General features: G+C 46.1%; 1 protein-coding gene across 1 annotated transcript in view; it reads right to left on the bottom strand.

Annotated features, from left to right (window-relative positions):
• LOC146198560 (uncharacterized) overlaps positions 1 to 10,602 on the bottom strand; it is a 47,579-nt gene extending 36,977 nt beyond the window's left edge. The window contains exon 1 of the mRNA XM_084594056.1: positions 10,393 to 10,602. Within this exon, the coding sequence (XP_084450182.1) occupies positions 10,393 to 10,447 (55 nt within the window). The 5' untranslated portion in view covers positions 10,448 to 10,602. The remainder of the gene's footprint in view (positions 1 to 10,392) is intronic.
• Between the last annotated feature and the right edge of the window lie 13,451 nt (positions 10,603 to 24,053).

Raw genomic sequence — 24,053 nt, 5'->3', positions numbered from 1 at the left:
GTCGAGCGATTGCACATCACCGAAAAAAGAATTGCGCTGGCTGGGAGGTGCGTGTTTTTATTGTTCTTTCTTTTTTGCTACTAATGTCCACAGGTTTTGTAATTTGGACTGGCATATTCAGTTGTCTCAGCAGTGTCCAAGGCCACAGAAGCAGGCAAGCGCATTTATACAAGCCTCTTGCATCAAGTGGGAGTTTTAGCAAGGACATATGCCGCCGTGTCTGAGTCGCGAATCCACTCGAGGAATGCTCCGCTCGTGCCGCACTCGTTTTAAGGAATACTCGCGATATGGACGAGCTTTCGCGGCAGGCAAGCGCACAACCCCTTCGCGATGGAAAGCGAGGGGAGAGGAAGGAGTAGGAGTGGTAAAGGCACTTGAAACGGGCGGCACTTAATAAAGACGGTCCTTGGACGCGGCCGAGTCGAGGCCGCGGCAGCTATATCGCGCACCGGGCCGCTACGACTCGCTTACACCCTCTGAACGCTCATATCTGAGAAGCGTGCCGTTATGAACGCGTATTTCACGTGGGTCCTTATTTGTACGGGCGCTTTCATTCGCTCACTTTACGTATTTATTTTTTATTGTTTGCCTAATACGGACGAACTGAAAAGGGTGCAACTAAAAGATTTTGAATAAATGCAATGCGAGAAAGTGAATCAAACATGAACGAACTTTGGTGAGGCTCTCGTGCTCTTTAGAAGCGCAAGGGTGTTTCAACAGAGCTGCATGGAATTTATAAAGAGGTTAGGGTTATTGGCCCACTGCTTTTCTTCCCTTTTTGTTTTTCTGGCTCTGTGAAAAAAGGGTTCATAAAGGCCCAATATCTAGAGGTTTGCGCGCATATTATCCAAAATGGGAATTTCAATCAAACACGCGCTCATTAAATCAGCGACCAGTGTTTGTGTATCTGTCTTTTAACACGTGCGCATCCTATTAACCTTTATTGTCTAGTGTTCCTATATGTAAATTCCTCGGTCCTCTGAAAGAGACGTCGTCCTGCGCAAAGCCAACCGAAGCCTCCAGAAGAATCCCCTGTTAAGGGTCTCATCGATAAACAACCTGCACCAACACGTCGCCACAAGCCACGTGCGTGACATTCAGGTAGTATGCCAGTGCAGAAAACTATCCATAATTTATTGCAAGACTAAAAAATACATCCAATAAAACTTCTGCTCCTCCTTCTCTCAATTATTATGACCTTTCTGTACAAGCAGAACACAGACCTCTATATGACGCTATAGCATTCGAAGTAATGACGACGCAATGTTGTAACTTCAAAGCTTCGGAAACACTTCCATGACCTGTCTGTGTCTTCTAGTACGAGCAGAGCCACGGACAGTCGTACTGTCTACAGCTCTAGAAGTTAAATTTAGTGAACAATTTGCAAACCAGGCCTCTTACAAACGCGCCATTCACGTGTAATGCGTTTTAATCCAAGTACACTAGACGCTAGGTAATCCTGTGCTCTTCACGATTGCTCAATGCTCTTACAAAAGGCAATAAAAAGGAAGCGCTAACAAATGATCCCTGTCGGATGCCCTTTTAATTGAGCCTACCTGGTAACCGCTGCGGGCGAAAGCCATTAATTCTCTTTGAGCTGCTGTCTGTTGCCGACGTCAGCCACAAAGCTAGCCAGCAATTGCGTCCCCAACTTCCATTCACATCACTAAGACGATACTTTGCTAGACCATTGGTTTATATACTTTGTATACCTGATACACGATGGTGTGCTGTTTCAATCCCGTTGCTACCTACCGCCTTTTGCGGAAGACTCACGCGTAGCGGGCTAAGTTTTAAGCGCGTCGGCTTTTTTGCTTAACACGGCTCATTTATAAGAAGCATATCATCCGATAATGTCGTTTGCTCTTGTATAAGGACGTATAAGGCAGGGTAAGGACGCCAGTAAGTGACAACATTGCGCACGCGTCTGAGCTGATTCTCCTTCGCGTGCCGCTCCCGGGCGAACGGTGTCAGCCACCTCTCCACAGAATGGGCAGAGGCCACAAAAGGAAGGGTCGAAATGTTTGAGTACTGCTGGGCACAGTAGAGTATTAGTAAAAAGCTAAATCCTTCTCTTTTACCCATAACCCCTTCTCCTACCCGAGAGGACTGGATGGCGACCCTGCTAGGCTGCCTGTATCTAGGGGCACAAGCGCTGGTCCAGCGAGCTCGTGTGGCGGCCCAGACCAATGGAGTCCCGGAATAAGGGACTCCACCTAGTATTGTGAGGGGCGCGGCCCACCAGGGGTGGCTTTCCAAGCAACCTCTCCTTTTGCAATAAATGCTTTCCACCACCACCTAGACGAACCCATCTGTTCGTGTAACATCACCTGCGTGTTAGTATGATTCCACTAATGGTCCATCCACGAATCCTTCATGGGTTTAATGGCTTGGCAGAGGGCAAAAATGCTATCTAGCGTTCTGTGAGAAACAAGGTATAAAGTAACGCGCTTTAAGTTCTGAGGAAGAGATACTGCAACGGGCCCTCTCTTGAAAAAGGGAGCTTCCGGTAGCAAAAAGCTACGGGGCGTCCTATTACGGCAGGCTTCCCTCACCGTTCCCTCGCGGTATGTGCTCTTCTTGCTTCTCGCCCGGACCTCTAACCGCGGCCGTGAACGCCCGCGTAACCCTCCTTCCACGAGACACTCGCGACGCTTGGCCGGTCTCCCCGGATCAGCGACACACGCTCTTCACTGACGAAGCCCCCTTGCCAAGCCATCGCGCGGTCTCGAGCCGCGCAAGGGCCGCGTTGGCGCCCGAAATAAAACGGTCTCTCCCAGGCAGTCACTTCGGCCTGCTGCTGTGCCCCGGCCGTGCACAGATGCAGGTGACACTGAATTTATTTCCGGTGGGAAAACACAGCGCGACCGTCAGGGACGCCCCGAGCGCCGCGCGCGTGTGAGAGAGCGTTTGTATATGTGCGGCTTCGCTCGCTGGGACCGGGTGCGCCTGCGGGAGTTGACGCGCAGTGGGATCACTTGCGTAACCACCCACACCAGTCGCGCACTCCGGCTGCGAGTACGCGGCGACGAGGAGGAAGAGGGGCAGGACGGGGCGAGGACATCAGCGGCTGCGTTTGGATATTCTGTGCGTGACTTACGCGTTTCGTCTCCTCGTGTTGTAATTTTATTTTCCAACTCGGGATCCGTGACGCGTCGTGCAGGTAGCTATGCGTGTACGTACGATGTTGCAACGGGGTGCCCCGCATGCCGCGGGCCGGGCTTTAAAAGGATGATCACTCGTTCCGCGCTGGCTTCAAGATAAGGCTCTCAAGCCACAGCCATCTTCAGTTCGTCGTTTCTGATGCTGGTCCAGAGATGATGCTCTCGAAAGTCTAATGTCAGTCAACCAGAAGGAGATGGCGTGCTTGTGGCTTTTGTCAGTATCTCGCCTCCTTCCCGACTCTACATCCCAACTCTAATCATTTTGTCCACTGTCCGGATTGACTGAGCAAATTATAAACAACAGCGAAGTGTGACCCCTACTAGGTGATAATAAAATCCAGGTCTCTTCAGCTGCTCTCTGTTTTCACAATGTACAAAAAAAAAAAAAAAAGGCGGGGCGGATCGGGTTCTCAACGCCGCATGGTAAAGTCATGACATTCGCAGGGCACCTTTTGCTATACTGCATTGTACGTTTTCGCGTTTTTCCTGCGCACGGGAACTTACAACAGGTGTAACATAATTGATGTATACGGAGACATTTACGATACCTTCTTTAGGCTCGATGAAGCAGAAGAGACCGAATCCCTTGGCTGGTCAAACCTTGACTTGCTATATGACGTTTATCTTCCCAAAGCGACTCAGACTATGAGAGACGCCGTAGTGGAGGGCTCCGGATAATTCTGACTACCTGGGGTTCTTTAACTTGCGCTGACATTGAACAATGCGTGGCGCCTAGCGTCCTGCCACCGTCGAAACGCGGCCGCCACCACCTGAGTTCAGCCCGGTCGATCGGCTCAGTGTCGAGCACTCTGACCACTAATCCACCGCGGCGAAGCCCCTCTTTGTCCGAACTAAGCGCCAGACATGCGAGACACTTACCTAGAAAATATTTATTTCAGAGTAAAGGGCGCTTCGCTCCCATACTCTATATCTTTTTTTTTTTCGAATTTACAACACTGGTTGAACTCAAAGTTTAGTCTAGTTCCAAATACAAAAAAAAAGAAATTTGCATAATTAGCTTCAAGTAACGAACAGGGTTAAGCATTCAAATTGCGATAAAGCCAGCTAACGACTGCTCTAAAACGAATCTAGGTGCGCTTTAATAAATGTACACTATTTACCTGTTTTAAGCGTGAAATGATTGCAGGTTCCATCACACCATAAAGTACCACCAAAGAGAATTCGCCAGAATATTTTGCTCGTGCATGATCACATCATCTCACTACGCCAGACTCGCCGCGGTAGTGTAGTGGCTAGGATGCTCGACTGCTGTGCCCAAGGATGCGGAATCAAATCCCGGCCGCGGCGGCCGCTTTTCAATGGAGGCGAAAAGCAAGGAGCCCGTGTGCTGTGCGATGTCAGTGCACGTTAAAGAACCCCAGATGGTCAAAATTTCTGGAGTCTGCCACTACGGCGTCTCTCATAGCCTTAGTCGCTGTGGCCCGACCATAAACTATACTAAATCATCCTTATCTCAGCAGTGTATACCAGCTTCGCTACCAGCCGCATACGTCAGTTCTGTCACCGTGTAATAGGTTTAGTTTGGTTTGTGGGGTTTGACGTCCCAAAGCGACTCAGGCTATGAGAGACGCCGTAGTGGAGGACTCCGGAAATTCCGACTGTCTGGTGTTCTTTAACGTGCGCTGACATCGCACAGCACACGGTCGTTTTGGATATATATACATATTATAAATATTGCAGCGTATGCAGAGATGTGGCTGAGCGGCTGAGGGAGGGAAAGACGTAGTGCATTATATATATATATATATATATATATATATATATATATATATATATATATATATATATATATATATATATATATATATATATATATATATATATATATATATATATATATATATATATATATATATATATATATATATATATATATATATATATATATATATATATAAAAATGAAGGGGAAATGAGGGTGCTCGTTCTAATGCATGAAGGAACGCAGCCAAGGATTATACCTTATGTCTATTTTTTTTAATATGTACTTCAATAATCACATAAATTAGTAATGTTATCTCTTTAGGGGAAAAATAATTAAACACAAAGTAGAAGAAAAAACAACGTGCCGATGGTGGGAACCGAACTCACGACCTCCAAATATCGCGTCCGGTACTCTTCCAACTGAGCTACATCGGCCGCTGTCCCCCCATCTCTATCGGCCCATTTTTCAGCAAAATCATTGAGAAGTTGATTCACTTCTGACTGTCTAATTATCTAGAAAAATTTAATGTGCTGCATGCGAAACAATTTGGATTTCGGCATGGTTTCTCCACTAACCTTGCTTTGACTTACTGCATCGACAAATGCAAACCTGAAATAGATAAAGGTAACTACGTCAGTTCTGTCTTCCTTGATTTTACTAAGACGTTCGATAAAATAAATTGCAATTTGCTTATCACTAAGCTAACGTCTTATGGCATTCATGAGATCCCTTTAAAACTATTTCGTAGCTTCTTATCTAACCTCGAACAAACAGTGTGTATATCAGGTTTCTTTTCTAACAAAAAAACGATATTAGCATAGGTGTCCTGCAACGTTCCATTCTTGGTCCACTTCTATTCATAATCTATATAAATTATCTTACTGTCTCTCTCCTACCATCGATTGCATCCTTTATGCAGATGACACTACCCTTATCTCTTCACATAAATCTTTGGATATCTTGACATCCAAGATCTTTTTTTATTTATTTATTAGTTTAAGCGGTTTGTTTCATGCTCAGTTCTCAGCTGCAATGTGCACCACACGTTGAGGTTTTTAATTTTGAATTGGTTCAGATCTAATCAACATTGCTGCGTGGTGCGTTAAAAATGGACTTCTGATTAACCATGCTAAATCCAAGTACATGGTGTTCAGCTCAAAGCTACTGCCCCAAGTTTTCTTTCAATCAATTCTTATCCCACATATCCCTCGGATAATTGTACATTTCTTGATGTAGAACTGGACTACCACTTGAAATTTATCGCACATATTCAACAACTTCGAAATAAAATATATGGGATCAGAATTCTTCTAAAATCACGTTATAGTTTAGTTTACATACTTTTTCAACTTTACTATGCTTTCATTTATTGTCATCTTAACTATTGCGTCACCTCTTGGGGTCAGACACATCATTCTCTTCTTTGCGCACTTCAGATTATGCATAACCAAGCGGTCCGTACAATCATTTGGTCAAATAGGGATTCCTCCATTTCCTCTTTATACTCTCACCTCAATATCCTTCGTATTTCAGAACTGATAAAATTTAACCTTGGCATATTTGCTTAGCTTGTGTTAAACAACCGTAACCTTCTACAGTACACAAGAACTAATCAATCATAATATACTAGACTGCGATCCGCTCATTTATTGTTTATTCTTGATGCCATTTTGATCCACCTTATATCTATCTGGTTTGCTCCCTTACCGGAACTTCACGTTTTAGTGTATTTGTTGTCTGCTCTTAATAATGTTGCATTTTTTTAAATTTCGATAACAAGTTTTAATTATATGCAATGCTGCTTCGTGTTGTTATTTATTCTTTTTTTCTTTTGTACATAGAGGTTTCAGTACAGTCTAAAACTCTGGAAACTCTTTCTGTTTCCTTCTGTATAATCACAAGATCTGTATTTACTTTTAAATAATAAACTGTGAACTTTGAACTGTACGAACCTGAGCCCATCCTGGAACGCCACGCTAATAAGGATGGATTAAAGTGCTGACAATGTGACGTTGCGATTCAGCCATTTGAATTCCTTGAACCGTTGTATGCCGATAAAGCATTTAGGCATTGTGGTTTTGAATGTTCCCGCCTAGCGAAAGTATCGTCAACGGCTGCTTGTATGGTGTTTATGAAGAGTTCGGAAGCTGTGTCTGTGAAATCCAAGCCTACATGTCTCTCACTGCGTGGTCGGACATTGTCCCTGGAGCACCGTGACACGACCACCAGTATCTAATTTGTGCAGCCGGTTATTTAAAAGTTTGCTGCACACATTTTCAATACTTCCCTCATCACATCTTTGATGTCCACGCGTAAACGAGCAGAAGAGACACCTGTAACTTAACGATGTATATTTGTGAGCATGTCGCGGCAGCAACGGCAGCTCCATGGGCTGAGGAGACTTCGGCCCTATGCTCAAGGATGCGTTTATTATCCAGGAGCTGCAGCTCGGGCAATTATTTAGCCCGCGACCTCGAAAACAGCCCAGGAGGGTAGCTGAGCCTATGGTCGGAATTATAAGTGTTGAGTCGCGTTTGTCCATGAAGCGGAAAACAGTCACGTATATATGCGGACGCACGCACAACGTGACCGGCTCCGAGAGTTGTAAAAAAATAAAGCCGCTTGGCACAGTCCGGCTGTATGCAGACACTGCATCGGAGTCAGCATGCCTTGTATATCATTTTCTGCCTTTTTCCCCTTGACGTCAACTACAGGCAATTGGCAGCTTCGTCATCGGGTTGTTCTTACTGGTAGCGACAGAAAATACAGATCATACGTGAATACATTATTTGTAAAAATTCAAAAATTCGTTTATTGGCATTTTAGCTTCTTCCCCGACGCCAGTTTGGTGGAAAAGAGTAGATTTTTAAGAGTGAGCAAATGAGTAACCAAGCTAGCAAGCGAGTGAGAGTGAGTGAGGGAGTGAGTGAGAGTGAGTGAATGAATTAATGAGCGAGCGAGAGAGCAAGTGAGTGAGTGAGTGAGTGAGTGAGTGAGTGAGTGAGTGAGTGAGTGAGTGAGTGAGTGAGTGAGTGAGTGAGTGAGTGAGTGAGTGAGTGAGTGAGCGAACAATAAGTCAGTGAGAGTGAGTGAATAAACAAGCGAGAGAGCGAGCGAGTGAGTGAGCGACCAAGTGAGTGATAGGTACGTAGGTAATGTTTATTTTAATGTGTCTCAACAGCCAAGCAACTAAACGAGTGCACACTATGTCAGATACGTCTGAGATCAATTAAAGACATCTAAAACCAGGCATGGAAACAGCAATTATGCAAATATGTCCGTGTCAATAAATGTTTCGTTATGCAGGATTTGTAAACGAGTCATTGGACAGATGTGCAAATCAGCATCAGGGAAGAGTGATTGTATCATAGTGCGAAAGTGACAAACTGAATGAGAATGTGTGAGTGGGTAGGTGAGTGAGTGAGTGTGTGAGTGAGTGAGTGAGTGAGTGAGTGAGTGAGTGAGTGAGTGAGTGAGTGAGTGAGTGAGTGAGTGAGTGAGTGAGTGAGTGAGTGAGTGAAAGTGAATGAATGAGCGAGCGAGAGAGCAAGTGATCGAGCGCGCTAGAGACGAAGCAAGTCAGTGACAGTGAGTGAATGGGCGAGCGAGAGCGAGTAAGTGTGTGAGTGAGTGATTTTAAGAATGAGCGATCTAGAGAGCAAGTGAGTGAATGAGTGAGAAAGGAGTGAATGAGTGAGAAAGCAAGTCAGTGAAAGTGAGTGAATGAGCAAGCAAGAGAGTGAGTGAGTGAGCGAGTGATACTGTTATAGTAATCAAGAGAGGAAGTGAGTGAGAATGTGTGAGTGGGTAGGTGAGTGAGTGAGAGTGGGTGAGTGAAATTGAATGAATGAGCGAGCGAGCCAGCGGATCAGTCGGTATCTACCAGGCTGTGAGTAGTTCGGAGTCACACTCTACAAACAAGAATTGTTTCCATAAAGTTGTGGAGGCTCGTAACTTCTCAATAATTTCCCCGCTAATCATAAACTTCTGAAATTTTGAGTGTCGTTTATAGCGAATTGCTAACCCGAAGAAAGCGAGTAACCGACCAGAATGTCCGCTCTCTCTAAGAAAAGCCGTGAGTGGCACTGGTGGTGCCCAGCAAACGCAACTCGTGTGCAGCTGAGCGTGGTAATCAAATACGAAGCTGAAGTGCACTTGACTAGAGTGTCTCGTGAGTCACTTTCTCTGCGAAGCGCGACGGCGTACGTGTGCAGCCGACTTGTTCGACCGCATTCTGAGAACGTATGAGCGACGGTTCCAGTGCTCAACACCGCGATACGAGCTGCATAGAAAAGAAGACGCCTGTAGATGACACCATATTTCGTTCGCCTTTTGGATCTTTTTTTTTTCGCAGATTTTCTTGGTAACGACTTTTTACAGTGATGTTTATCTTGGCAATGCATATGCCTTGTGTTCGCACGTACAACGCGATCACACCCTGTAATGGCAGACGCGTGGTAATAACGTGCTTTTAGGCACTATTCTGTCGTCAAAACAGTACTTTTTTTTTGTTTAGTCACAAAGATACATGATGTAATGAATGGCAGAAATATAGCTACACGCAAGACGATGATAATATGGAAAAGAGCACTGAGTACTTCATAGTTACCTGAGCTCAATATACGATCAGTACTAGAGATATGAACAGTGGTATACCACACGAGTGCTGTGTTGTCGCGTTCAACCTCTGAGCTACTTTCTTCAACATAATATCGCAGCAACTCGGCCAGCTTATTGATTGCAGCGTATTATTGATAGGAGCGTTATATAGTTTCTTCTGTCCTTCATAGAAAGAACGAAATTGCATAGGGTTAAGAGTCTCTCAGTTTTCTCTGCGTTTTCATCCTCGTCAATATTGATTATTTCGTCTCTAATACATTATTTCCCGGGATTTTCGTTAGAGCCAAGCCTTGTTAGAAGCCTCGATGAACCTGAAGCACTATAGCGTATTTAACGAAAGACGTCAATATTAGGTCAAACATAGCATCGATGAACTCTTGTCTCCTTTTTGAAGGATATTTTTAATCCCGCCGGAATTCATTCAGTTCTACACTTTTCCTCATCGCCGCTTATTTCGTACGCACAACATGAGAACGAGGGACCTGCTCTCGAAAGAACTTTGTTCGAAAGGTGCACGAAATTCGTAACGAACATCTACCGCAGTGTCGTCGAGAAACAAGGCATCAACAATTAGGAAAAACAGCGATACAAGTCGCAACACCTCTCCCCTGCGGTCACAGACGAACCTATTTCCGCGCCGACCTTGAGCGGAGACGCCAGAGACACCGCGCGACACAATGAGTAGGCGTCGCGTGCTCAAAACACGAAACCACGGGCGCGTATAGAGCAATAGGTGGGGAATGCTGAAAAAGAATCACCGCGCTCCGAGCAGATCGTCATTCATCGAGAAACATAACGTAATTAACAGGGACTCAAAATAAATGGCGATTAAGAAAAAGGTTCTACTGTGCAAGTACGAGACGATGAGAGAGATGGCACTCACAGGCGAATGCCGGCAGGACAGTGAGGGCGATGTATATCCATAGCATGTGATGCATGATGCGCAGGGGGCCTGGGAGGGACACCGATTCGCTCTTCTTTGGGCCTCCTTCATTAGTGGCGAGAAACGTCGACGACGATTCAAGTGTGCGCGCGTCCGCAGCGCCGCCTCCCCCGCGCGCGGCCGTGGCACCGTGCCAAGAACGAGAACCGCGCGCGGAGCGCAACAAGGGCGGGGGCCGCTTCCACTTTGGAAACCGGCCGTGGCGATGCTGGTGGCTGTGGTGCTCGCGCGATGTGGCACAAGCGCCGTAGGTGCAGAGCCAAAGGGCGAAATGGGAGAGAAGATGGAGGACGGAAGACCTCTGTGGAATCCGCTACGTACCGTTTCATGCAAGCGAGGCCTGCGCGAAAATGCGAGTTCCTTACGAAACTATAGGTGCTATCAGGCAGGCACGCTATGCGTTCGACTGTGTTGTGAGCAGAGGCCCTTTAATGGTTCAGTGCCCGCAATGGCTTCAAGCATTGCGTTGCACTCCTGTTTCAGTTCCTGCCCTGGCCCTACGCATTTTCTACATCCGGAATCGTAATAGTCGGCTCGACACCGTGATGCACATGAACTATTACTGGTCGCTTACACCAAGTAAAACCTATTATACCTATTGACTTAGACTGTACATGAACAGTTACTGGTCGCTTATACCAAGTAAAACCTATTATACCTGCTGACTTTGACTGTATGTGATGATGTATACCGTTTATTATTTCGTGCGTTATTTAATTGGTCGTTTAGTGGGCTATTATAGTGGTTTGACCCAATTTTCCTGTTTGGTATATCGATTCATGCTTCATTACACTCTCCTGTTGAATGCGAATGACACAAAAATGAAATAAAAATAAACAATTATATCTAAATACCACGCGACGCGCACTCTTCTTTCAGATGCTTGAATATGGTACAGACTTATCTTTTAAAAGATGGAGAAGAGTAAAAATGGCAACGTTGAAAGAAAATCGACGATACAAAACTGAAGAATGTTTACTGCCTCGTGCATTCTTAGGTACCCTTCGAAACCTTCGAGAATGGCCTTCGAGAAAAATTGCAGCGCCGCTAGAGTTCAGCTTCGAATGAAACAGCGGCGCTTACAGCCATTTCATTTACAAAGCAACTTCCTCGTGTAAACGTACAATCCGGTCGCTCATCGTAGAGATTCATCTACTTCAGATTCCCACTTATGAGCGCAGAAACTGCGCTCTGTGTGGGAGTTGACCATCTGTTCATATTTTTCAGAGTACAATGAACTCTTTTTTTCAGCACGCTCTACAGGACAAGTCATTTAGACGCCTTTTTCTTTCTTTTTTTTTTCTTTTTTTTTTTTTGCTAATGGCGTAATGATGCAACGTATAAGCCTGACCCTATAGCTAAGAAAGAGTGGCGTTCTCCTAGTGAGCCGCCGAAGATCGTAAGTTTGAACCCGATATTGGCAAGTGTATTTTGAGTTATGTGGAAACGCTCGTAAGGTTTTCGTACACGTTGAACAATCCCTAAGCGCTAGAGTTAACACACTCCTCAGTTACGACGTTTCTCCTAGTGCACCCATTGCAGCTTTGGCGCGTAAATCTTAAACGGTCATGACAGCTAACTATTGAGCATAAACTAATTATTGTATTTCACTCCACACACGTCAAATTATAATTCCTTGAAATTTGAGCTCGTTCGGTGCAGTAGATGTTTTTAAAATGATTTTTTTTTTATTTCGAAAGCAGCTTCCTGGTCTGGCAACCATTGACCGCTGACATCAAAGCCCCATGTCGTCTGATATTCATGGTGTCGGCCACACCTTATATTCATGCACGCCGTGCACGGTGGTGACCGACAGCTTTTTTTTCTTCCGAAAAAAAGATTTATTTGCATATTCTTCTTTTTATTTCAGACTCTTTCACTATAACATGCGACCTTGGCTATCCTAGGATGACTTGTTTTGGGCTTTCGTCTAGAGATTGTCGAGAGAGCCGAAATCGATGAGCTCAGTTGTATTATTTAAACATACAATCAGACGCATATGTTCGTATGTTATGAGAGCTTGTTTTAGCAACAAGTGCTCCCGCCTTTAAGGAAATGACGCTACAGTTAGTGTTTTCGTTTGCTGATACTGGTTCGCGTACTAGTACAATGCTTCTTGTTTAGTCATTATTATGCTTAATTTGTGCCTCTATTATCTCACTTATACGCACTGATATTACTATATCAAAGGAGCTATCCGAGTTGGAAGTTCCTGCCATCTCTGCCATGTCATGTGGCCTCGTGACGTCACCCAGCCCGCCGACCAATCAGTGCCCGACCATGTCACCTGCCAACTGTCCCCTGCCACAAGCAGCCCGTTCGCGATTTCTCGCTCACAACGCTTCTGCCGATCCGGATTTTCTGGAGAAGAGTGCCCTTTGAAGCTGTGACATTAAAAATTAAAATTGATTTTGAGAATGTGTAAGGGCGCAGACACTGCAGCAGTTCTCGGTGGAAACCCAAACCGTGCCATGACAGACAGGATGATCGAAGGAGAGAGAGAAAGAAAGAAAAGATGAAGAGGCTCTCTAGCGCAGGGCTTCGGTAAACATTTCGACCGCCTGGGGATTTTTGACGCTCATCGATATCACCAAAGAAACCGTTGTCTTTTGTGTTTCGCTTGCATCGTCACGCAGCCGCAGAGATTACATAAGAGGGTTTTCCTCATGGCCCATGAGATAGAGTTATTTGAGAACGTAACGGCTGTTTCGCATGTAGTACGTGGGAAATGTGCGAAGTGAGGCCATAAGAAAGGACGAAGGTGTGGAGTACGACACTGCACGACTGTTCCACGTGCATAACAAAATCCTGAGCACCTAGAAGCACAGAGGCGGAACCGCGATAGTTGGATGCGAGGGCAAATTCATTACGTGTGCATCGTCCGAGTATCTCTGCAGTGGAGTAGACAATGTTTTGGGCCACCGGGTCGGCTCATAAAGTGTTGCATTGTTAGGTCACAAGGCGAGCTAACAGAACAGCGGAGCTAACAGGAAAGCAGAGGTTTCAATTAAGGTGTTTCGGGACCTATCTGCAGTATCCTGCAAACATGGTCGCTAGAAGACTGATTCTCAGACGTGAAAGCAGTGGCCCTTTCATTCTCATCGGTGAATCGGTATCCTGAAACCCGAATCAGGTATATTTGAAGGGGATGGGTTGCGATGTGAAGCACGAGATCAAGTGTGACAGGGCATGGCAAGGTGGGGGTGGTTAACTCTCAGAAGCTAATTTGGCTACCTGTACAGATGGTAATAAAGTCGACAGAGTGATCATGCAGGACAGCTTCGTTCGTGGCTTGTCTATCTACCGGCTGCTAGTGGTTTGTGTATGTAGTACCGGACTGTTCATTCCTTCCAGCCAATAGTTAAATGCAATCGGTGAACGCGACATCAGCATTGTAGACGCCTTTCCACGATAAAAGGATGTAGACCTTTACTGTGGCGTCTTTGAGATTTGGTATGCCGGGTTAGTATATCTTAGAATATGACGGTGGTACTGCCCTGATAATGTTCATTTCCAAAAGTCACCACGGCTCGGCGTGGGAAGTGTTTAGTACACTATTACGCATCGTGACGGGCAGCCGTTTTCAATTTGAGCACCGTGGAGCGTTGTTCGATGTCATCTGTTGCCACGCAAAGTTCCGTGCGGAGAGACGTTTCAAGTTTTGTCGGTTTTTCGCCAGCTGCCTTATCGTACGTATGAAGTGCGCATTAAACCATCCTGCGTGGCAACAGTCTTTCCCGTAATGCGCCTATATACATGCATAGCGGTGAAGAACCGACAAAAATACTAATTGTCTGACATATGAATGAGAAAGCCTTCGCGACGAGATTTTCCAAAATCATCGCGGATACACCATGCGCACGCAACCAAGCTAGGTATAGCCAGAGGCACATAACAAAAATATTTCCCATGAACACACATCATGGTAGTACAAGACAACCCTTACCATGGCCGCCGCCAAGAACTATTTCACAGATCGGGAGTATATGGCTCCAAACGAAAGAAGTAAAAATCTCAGATGAATAATTAAGCGATTGCCGCACAGGAAGAGCCAGATCTCTTATTTCTTTGATTCTATCGCTCAGTACATCTTTAGATGCATGGTGCTTGTCCGGAACAGAGGTACAGCGCTTGCAGTTACTACGCAACATCTCGGCAGCCGGACATGGGCACCACTAATGTCGTTTCTGTGTTCGCGGACATATACCTTCCAAACAGCTAACCCAAACCACCACTAACGATCGAAGAAACGTACACGACGTTTCGCAGTCCGATGGAGACGGTTAGCTTTTACCAGAACATATGATAAAGTGAAAAGAAAGAATTACGCTGCACTTCTCTTCTTGCGTACCCGAGCAAATTAGGCGCTGCCTAGGCTGGATAGGTTTTCTACTTGTGGAGCATACCAAGTGTACGGCTATTTGCATGAAGGTTCCGAGACATATAATTACATTTAGATCCCTGATCCGACTTCGTGTCCAAATTTTAACTCGGGCGTTCTCCAATTCATGCTCCCCAAATTAGCCTTACAACTTGTCTTCGTTTACAGGAGCTCTCAAGTTCGGCTCTGACCTAGGGCAGCTTTAAATGGACACTCAAAAAAACCTCAATGCCCCGTGACCTGTACACACTGCTCAGAGTACCTCATCACATGGGCATGTAAAAACAACCGCTTCTCCCTTCGATTTCATCTCCCTGCCCGGAGCACCGGGAAGCAGCGCTGCTCAGTCCGCATCATATAAGACCAGTGACAACTGGTCGAGAGGGCGCAAAAGGCGGCGGTCGGCACTGTACGTAGACCTAACCTAGTTGCTCCGCCCTCTTCGGTCTGCATTTTTCTCCGTGCCAATAGATTTTTATTACAGCTTCTACTCAATAAAACAGATTCCCTGCCTCTTTCTGGATATGCTGATCTTTCTCTGGTAGTAAAAGATGCATTAATCGGCTTAGAAATTGTATTTAAGAATTTGTCCGTCAGTTGATGCAACCTTGTGACCTCTATACCGTATCTATTTATTTGAATAACTCATAGGTTCCTTTCACATAGCAGTATTGTGTGAGTTGGATATATAAATGATCAAAATGTAAGACCAAACACAATGAATAAAGAAAAACGTTGCACATTAGTTAGCAAGAATTATTTCGCACAACTCGCTATAAAATAGCAAAACAAAAACCAAGCGTATAAGGCTTATAATAAGGCCACATGGAAACGAAACACGAAATAGGAATTGAAGGAAACAAGAATTCATTTTTGTATATTAAACAATGCTAAAAGCAAGTTTTTTATTGAAAGTACACAAAATCAAAATATTATCCAGGTATGCTTGTTAACACGTCTCTGAATGCGGCAGTGTATCTGATGTTTGTCGCGTCATCAGGAAGGTTATTCCTATGGCTTATGGCACGTGGGAGAGCAGACATAATAAGTACTTTGGTACGATCAAAATGTGCACGAAGCTACTGACTGGGCAGACAATTGGATGTATGTATGGCATGGCTGTAACAAAGACAGCTTATTTCCATGGGAACTGAACACCACCTCATAAAATAAAGAGAGTGATACACCTAAGCTAGTTTTCGAGTGGTAGATAGCGCATCATGAAGTTAACGTTTTAGTTATCCGAGAGTACAAGAAGACATAACTGTGATTTTATTTATGTGGTACTGACAACTACAGCGCAGTAGTAACAAGGCTGGCTTGTTGGTTAAGTATGATGAACCAACAAGCCAGCCACTAGGTATTAAGCAAGATTATTTATGTGTGTTGACCGGGAAAGATTAGCGCTAAATTGAATGCCGAGATATTTGTACAAGACACCGTAAGACTTGCTGATTCCAGAGCGAATAGATGAAAGCGAATATCGGTAGTTTGCGGCTGAATGTCATTATTTTGCATTTCTCAGTGTCAACCTTCATTAGCCACTTAGCACTCCAGTTTGTTATACAATCTACACGTTTCCGTAGAGCAAGCTGGTCGGCTGGATTAGAAATTTTAAGGTAGATTATAGTCATCAGCAAATAAACGGTTAATAGAAGTGATTTCTTAAGGTTATATATTATATATTAGAATTGTATATGGGGCTGAAAACACTGCCTAGCTAAAAACACCAGACGATACTTCAGAGAATGATGATGAGCAATTATTTATGCATTTACATCGGCGACCGTCGTTGAGGCCGAGAAATGCTTCAAAAAAATTTGGAGACAGTTGAGCTCCGCCATTAAGTGTTCGAAGTGTCTAAAGATACGTCCGACGTACCCATTCGATTCTCGTAAAGATACGGCGGACGTCTATATACAAGTTCATGGCTATATGCACGTCGAACGCGGCCACATTCCGCTTGGTACGCGTGAATGAATCTTATCCTCTATGATATCAGCTAGCCGCGACTCTCGATGAGGTCGGGACCGTCCGACGACGTACCTTTAGCCACAGCCTTAAGTGTTTAAGGCGACAGCGTGGGCTACCACCACACAATAGAGCCCCGCTTTAACCGAGCAGTATGAACGTGCCGCGTGATCTAGGGTTAATGTGAATGCAAGGTCACTGGCAGGCTGATGCCAATATCCCTAGCTCCCATGTGAAGAAGAAGCCCGAGTTGGCAGCTCCTGCCAAACGTGTCAGGCAACCCTACGTCCAATCAGTGTGCGGCCATGTCAGCTGCCAGCTGCCACCTGACAGAGCCATGCTCGTAATCTTCCGCTCACAACGCCAACGCCGGATTTTCGGTGGACGGTGCCATTAGCTCTATCGCGTTAATAATGGCGCTAAAACTGCCGACGTCTAGCCAGCGAAGTGGCAAGCGCGACGGAGGCATTCACAACTGATATCCCTGAGGCAAGGAGCTCTGGCCATAACCTGCAAAGGCCTCTTCATTTCCGCAGTTGACATGGCCGGGCACAGAATGTTCGTAATGTTTCCTGATGTCATGCGACCACATGACACGGCCGATCTGACATGCGCGGTCAGCCTCTCCTTTTAGATCGGAGGGCGAGATTAGAACCAGCCTTCCAGGATTTTTGCATTCTGAATCAGATACGAAACCCCTAGGACGCGCAGGCACGTTCACAAGGCTTGTTAAAGAGGTGTTTTATATCTACGTTGAGTGGCCTTTCACACGAGGCTATGCTAAACAGTATGCCAGCCGGGATATAAGTGGGAAAATTAAGGGATTACTAATTATGGGAGTGGCAAAATTCATGTACAAGAACAAGGAACTGAGGAGCTTTCACAAAAGGGAACGATAAAGCAATCGCGTTATTCTCATGCACATAAGGTCAAAGTTTGAGCTACATCGGGAAGCTAGACTGCTTTCTCAGAAAAAGTCGTCCTGGTCCGCCTGGTCCGGGATCCAAATTCGGGATCAACACATGTCCAGGCAGCCGCTCTACCAGCTGAGCTATAGAAGACTGCTAGCAGATGAGAAGGCGAGAGCAAAATGATCAATATTTCAAAGCGGGAACTGTGTTTCAGTAGTGTTTCCAGGGATATTCCGCGAGTTTGAATTGACTTTGTAATAAGGAAGTTATTATTCATTACCATCCATCCAAGCGCAGCAATACTGCTACAAGTGAAAGCTATACAGCTTTCAGAGAGACTTCGTACTTTAAGAAAATGTCGCACATGTCCGAAGTTCAAATTCGGGATCGCCACCTGTCCTGCAGCCGATCCGCCAACTGAGCTATAACCAGGACGACTGGCATACGAAATGATAAGGCGAAAGCGAACTACATGATAAATAACTTGAACTGGAAAAAGTACTTGAATAGTGTTTAAATATTCCCCGAGCTGGAGCAGAATTTCTGAGAAAAGGATTGCTTATGAATTTATTCATGGGTAAATAATGCACAAAAATCGTGGATGTCGAAAGCTCCCGAGTTCAGCTCAGGACTGTCATGGCAGGGGCAGCAGCAGCGTGGGCTACAGCTTCGAGCTGCGGCAAACGTCAGTGGGTACATTCCATCTTCTCTTCAGGGCTATACGTGATGACTGCATTCGCGCATTCGATTTCCCCGCCAGCCCCGAAGCTCCGCCCATCAGTACAGCTCTCTGTAAAATAGCGTCGCGCGGACAGCCATATTCAGTTGTACTCCATGCGCATTCACTACTTTCCGTGTTTCTGCAGACAGTCACCAGCATTATTATCAGCCGGACAATAGCCACTACAGGGCGAAAGCCTTTTCCGTATTCCTCCAATTAACTCGGTCCTGTGCTTGGTGCAACTCTTGACCCTTGCAAACTTCTTAACCCCACCCATCCACCCACCTAATTTTCTGCTGCCCCCTGCTTCACCTTCCTTCTCTTCGAATTCAATTTGTTACCCTTTTCGACCATCGATTATCCTCTCTTCACACTATACATGTCCTGCCCATGTCAATTTCTTCTTCTTGATTTCTAATAGAACGTCATCAACTCGAGTTATTTCTCTGTCAAACTATGTACGCTTCCCATCTTTCAACGTTACACCCATCATTTTCAGTTCCATAGCTCTCTCGTTGTCCTTGTCTTATTTAGAATCATTTTCAATGTCTTCCGTTAAACCGCGACACGAGCTCCGTAGCTGGTCTCTAAGCAGCTGCGAGTCGTTTGAATCTTGCATCTTTGATGTCTTGCCTTGGAATACACTGCACACGGATAGGTACAGGGCAGCGAGCAGACGTTTTCTCGTGCTGTCGACACGTTCTTCACCTGTTCGGCGGTTTTGCCAGAGTATCCTGAATGCATAGCAAGCGAACCACTCTGCGCTGGAGCAGCTAACGCTGTCGTCTGGTTTAGAGCACGGAGAGCGCGAACCTTGTGCGAACTTCTCCTCAAGGAGCAACGGCAAACAAACCCCGCCGGTTGAGTTCAGTCAAAGCCTTCGCATTTAGGCATACAGCGCGTCATTTGCGAATATCTGATTTATTCGCGCCTCTGGTGCCTATATATTTTGTATTGCATGCACGTAATGTGATAAACATGCGCCTGGCGTCAGTGTGAAAGAAATGTGTCGTGGTGACTGATGGTTGGCATCGTCTGCTAAAGCAGATGATGGCGGGAGCTTGCAAGGTCTTGTGACCGTAACGCTTCTTCCTGTCATATTCGAAGCCGGGACCTGTCAGCAAATGGTGCGGGACTGGAAATTTAGTATTTCCATTGTGACCGACGTATAGCTCCAGTTTACTTTGCGCCCGTCGAGGATGCTCTCGCACTGGATGCGACGAGCTAGATGACTATCGTCTGCGAAAGCTATCAAGGACTACATGCATGGCGGACCTCACATGCCTAGGGCCGAAGACAGGTCCCCTGCGTTCTCAGATTCCATAGGACGGGTAGATTGTCAGAAAGCGTTTACACATTCATTTGCATTGAACACCACCAGCCGGCTGAAATCCGTAGCGTAAGTAATGTCCTCAACGTACTTATTGGCAAGGTTTGCAGAAAGTGTCCCGCTCAGTCTACACAGTGCCGGCCGAACATGCTTATCTTAGGTTCATTCCCTTCTCTGCAGCATCATGGGCACTGCAATGTAATTCGACTACACACACACTGAATTAAAGGCTCCTTCGAATTGCTTGATATCATCAACGAAGTAACAGTACTACTATAATCTGATAAACATTACGTGAATTCCTTCTATTTTGTTGCCATTCACATCTACATTGCCTATTGCATATCTCAACGGGAACGCGTATGGATCTCATCAACTCTCTACAAAGGGAGTAATCACTAATTGACATCCACCCAAGCGCAGCCATACGGCTACCTCAGAAACTTCGTAGTTAAAGAAAAACTCGTCCTGATCCGGAACCTACTCCACCTTGGGGGATTCCCCTAAATATTTGACCAACCCTTTACAACATTTGCAAAATCTTGCCATCCATATATCATTTCTGCCGCACCATATCAGAGCACTACGGCTTCTTCAAATCCACGCAGAAGAAAAGGGCGCCGACTTCACCAGAGCTCTTCGATGACTGGATAACGTCACGAAACATTTGCTCCATTTGCTCGCAGATAACTTAAATAATAATCATAATAAATAAATCGCTTTATATGAAAGGTGTACGTGTCACACATTTCTGTGGACCCCTGAACCTCGTCGTAAGGCAAGGGAGGAAGATGGGAGTGAATGAATGAATGAATGAATGAATGAATGAATGAATGAATGAATGAATGAATGAATGAAAGCTTTATTGGTTCTTAAAGAAGTAGTAGCGGTAGAGGACGGAGTCTTCGTCTTGAAGTCTGTGTCCTCCTTGGCCGTGGGTGGGTCCCCTAGTCCAGGGCTCCACTGAGTCGGGCCACCTCGCTTGCGTGTGCTATGAGTGCCGTATGGGCCTCTAGCTCGCAGCTGGTGAGCCGGCTCTCCCATTGCTCCGCACTCGGTGTTTTGTGTTTGTGAAATGCTTGATTCCTTCCGCACTCCCATGTGACATGATAGTGTTGGTTTTGCTCCGCACCACGGACAGTTGGCGCTATACTGTGTTGGGAACATTTTATTTGGGAAGGCGCCTGTTTGCAGTCTTCGCCATCCTGTGGCTTCCTCCTTAGATAAATGTTTATGTGGTGGGGGTACTGGAATCTTAGCCCCTTATATAGGTTTAGTAATTCCGAATAGCTGTCCCCGCAGTTAATCTGGGGTTCCTCCAGGGTTAGTGACGTTCCTGCTCGGCTAGTCATTCCACGAGCTAGGTTGTCTGCCCCTTCGTTGCCCCCGATCCCTGCGTGACTCGGTATCCAGATTATGTTGTTTATTGGTCGTTCCTCAGGGAGCGGACCTCCACTGAGGATCTTGAGTGCCGTACTGTTAATTCTGCTTCTAATATAATTCCGGCACGCCTCTTGTGAATCCGTTAGGATGTTAAGGGATCTCCCTGTCCTGTATCCTTCTTTCGCTGCAAGAGCGACGGCTTTCTCCTCTGCCTCCGTTATGTTAGATACTTCGGTTGTGAGACTTGTGATGTGTTCGTGGTGGTTTACGACTACTGCTACTGCGCTATTTTTGTGTGTTTGGGAATATAGGGAGGCATCAGTGTAGACTGTATTATCACGATGCCCCATGGTCCTCTCATAATGTTCTGCCCTAGCCTGTCTCCTGTGAGCATGGAGGTTTGGATCCATGTTTCGGGGGATGGGTTGTATGCATATTATCTTTCTTAGCGGGTCTGGTATTGCGACCCTGCTGTTTTGTGGCTTTTCTATTTCCCGACCTAGCCTTGTCAGGAGCGTCCTTCCAGTTGTGCTGCTAAGTCTTCGTATTTGCGCCTTGAGCTGGCATTCTCCTAGTTCTTCGAAAGTGTTGCTGATTCCGAGTTGCATGAGCTTGTCGTTGGATGCATTTATTGGCAGATGAAGTGCTGTTTTGTATGCCTTCCGGAGTATTGCCTCCGCTTGCTCCCTTTTTGCTTTGGTAGTGAAAATGGACAGAGAGAAATAGAAGCTTTGTTGGAGGGCTGCAGAGCAATTTAGATCACCTGGGTACAGTGTACTAGAATATATATTCTAGTACACTGTAACTTGGGGGTCTTGAACGTCCGCCATGGTGCAGTGGTAAGACACTCGACTACTCTGCCGGAGTACTTTGGTTCGATCCCGACCGCGGCGGCTGAGTTTAGATGGAGGCGAAACGAAGAGGTGTCCGCGTGCTGTTTAATGTTAGCGCACGTTAAAGATCCCCAGGTGGTCGAAATTACACCGCAGCCCTCCACTGCCAGCTCCTCTTTCTCTCTTTTTACTTTCAGTTCCTTCTTCCTCATTTTCCTTAAGGCGCGGTTCAGGTGTCCACAGAAAAGAGTGACGGATACTGCGCATTTCCCTTTCTGTGAACCGATTATTATTATTATTTTTAACGAGCACTAACATCGCACAGCACATGAACGCCTCTCCGTTTCACCTCCATCGAAACGCTGCCGCCGGCGGTCGGTATCGAACCCGGGCACTCCAGCCCCTACGGCTCCCCTCATAGCTTAGACGCTTTGAGGGAAACCAAATGACGCTCCAGGTTTGAATTTATGTGGTTTAGCGTCTCAAAGCGACTGTTTATGATAGACGTCGTAGTGGAGGATTCCAGAAATTTCAGTCACCTTGGGTTCTTTAACGTGCACTGACATTGTACAGCGCGCGGGCATCTTGCTTTCGCTGCATCGAAAAGCGGTCGCCGCGGCCGGGATTTCCGACATCCTTGGGCACTGCCGTCGAGCGCCCTAACCACTCGCTATATGGTATAGGGGCTTTGGAGCAGGCTTCGGGCGAGTTCGTCAGTGACAATGCAATTGTTGGCACGAGGGCCTTGCTGCACCTTCGATGCTGATCAGAAGTACTCTCTGTAGGTTTGAAGATGACTGTGTATCTGATCTTGCCTGCTCCGGGGTAAAGCTAGAGTGATCTCGAACATGGGTTGATGGCTTTGGTCAACTGCATCTTCTGCGGATTGGTCGGGAAGGGCGAATACGCCTGGCATGTCTGCTAGCTCATCCAAAAAAATACTCGTCGTGCCTTTGTTGAGTTCTTCACCAGCACCTGAGCTTGTCCATTCTGGAAATGGGCAATGCCTATACAGTCCAGTCCTCAGACCAGGTACAACTGTTTTCCCTCGATAACACCTTCGCGGTTTTGATATCGAGGTCGTTCACAGTGACGTGGCACGGCAAAACTGTCTTAGCAGGTAAGGCTTTGCCCATGGAGAGCTTGGTGAGCTTTAACCAAAGATCGATAATCGCCCGATGTTCACTAAAAAAGTCCATACCCGAAATGACTTCGTTGGAGCAATGCCGCAGAACCACGAAGCTTGTACAAGTACAGTCTTTGTCAAAAATATACGGCCCAAGGGTTTCACTTCTAAGCCCTGTAACGTGGCTCCTAGAGCAGAATAAGGACGAGTTTTGTCATCTATGACATTTGGAAAGCCAGAGTTGCGGTACGAGCCCCGTTACGGGGCTTGGAAGAAAAACCGCTGGGCCGTATACTTTTGACAAAGACTGTACGTCCATTTACTCTTACTTATGCAGTGCATAGCATCTGTGGCTTGTAATGTTACCGCCAGAGGTGTTCACCAGCGGACCAATCCAAGTGACCGTGACTTCTTACAGCTGGGCTGCGAATAGGCCACTGTGAGTAGAAAATCCTAGCTGCCCACTAAGGCAGCAACTGTGAGGCCGTTAATAACGACTTCAAGGTCAATAGTTCGTGTCCTCGCATTGCACGTTGGCCTGTATGTCCGATCTCTGCTTCACCGTGTACTGAGGTCACGCCTGGGGTACGCCGTTTTCATCTCACTAGGTGGCCGATCTAGCTTAGTCTGTCTAAAGTCCCTTGATAATTTGAAAGTAGCGACACTCTCCTCCGCGCCGCGCTTTCCTCCTCGATTCTCCTCGCGCGGCGGCGGCGAGCGCTGCGCACGACACGCTTTTTCCCCCTGACGCCCGCCGGCCGGCCGCAGCAGTGAGTGCAGCGCGAGATTTTGGGCCAGGTCTGCGCTCCAGGAGTGCACAAAATTTTTGAAAAATTGCGAGAAAAGCATTGAGAATGCCGATAGTAAAGTTCATGAATTGATTGGTTTCTTCTTAGAACTGTTTGAATGGGGAATACTGATAAACAAAGCTTTCAGGCGAGTTCT

This window comes from Amblyomma maculatum, chromosome 2 (assembly GCF_055883805.1).
Source record: "Amblyomma maculatum isolate TAMU_Amacu chromosome 2, ASM5588380v1, whole genome shotgun sequence".
In the NCBI taxonomy this organism is placed as follows: Eukaryota; Metazoa; Arthropoda; class Arachnida; order Ixodida; family Ixodidae; genus Amblyomma; species Amblyomma maculatum.
This window is presented reverse-complemented; position numbering and strand designations above follow the sequence as displayed.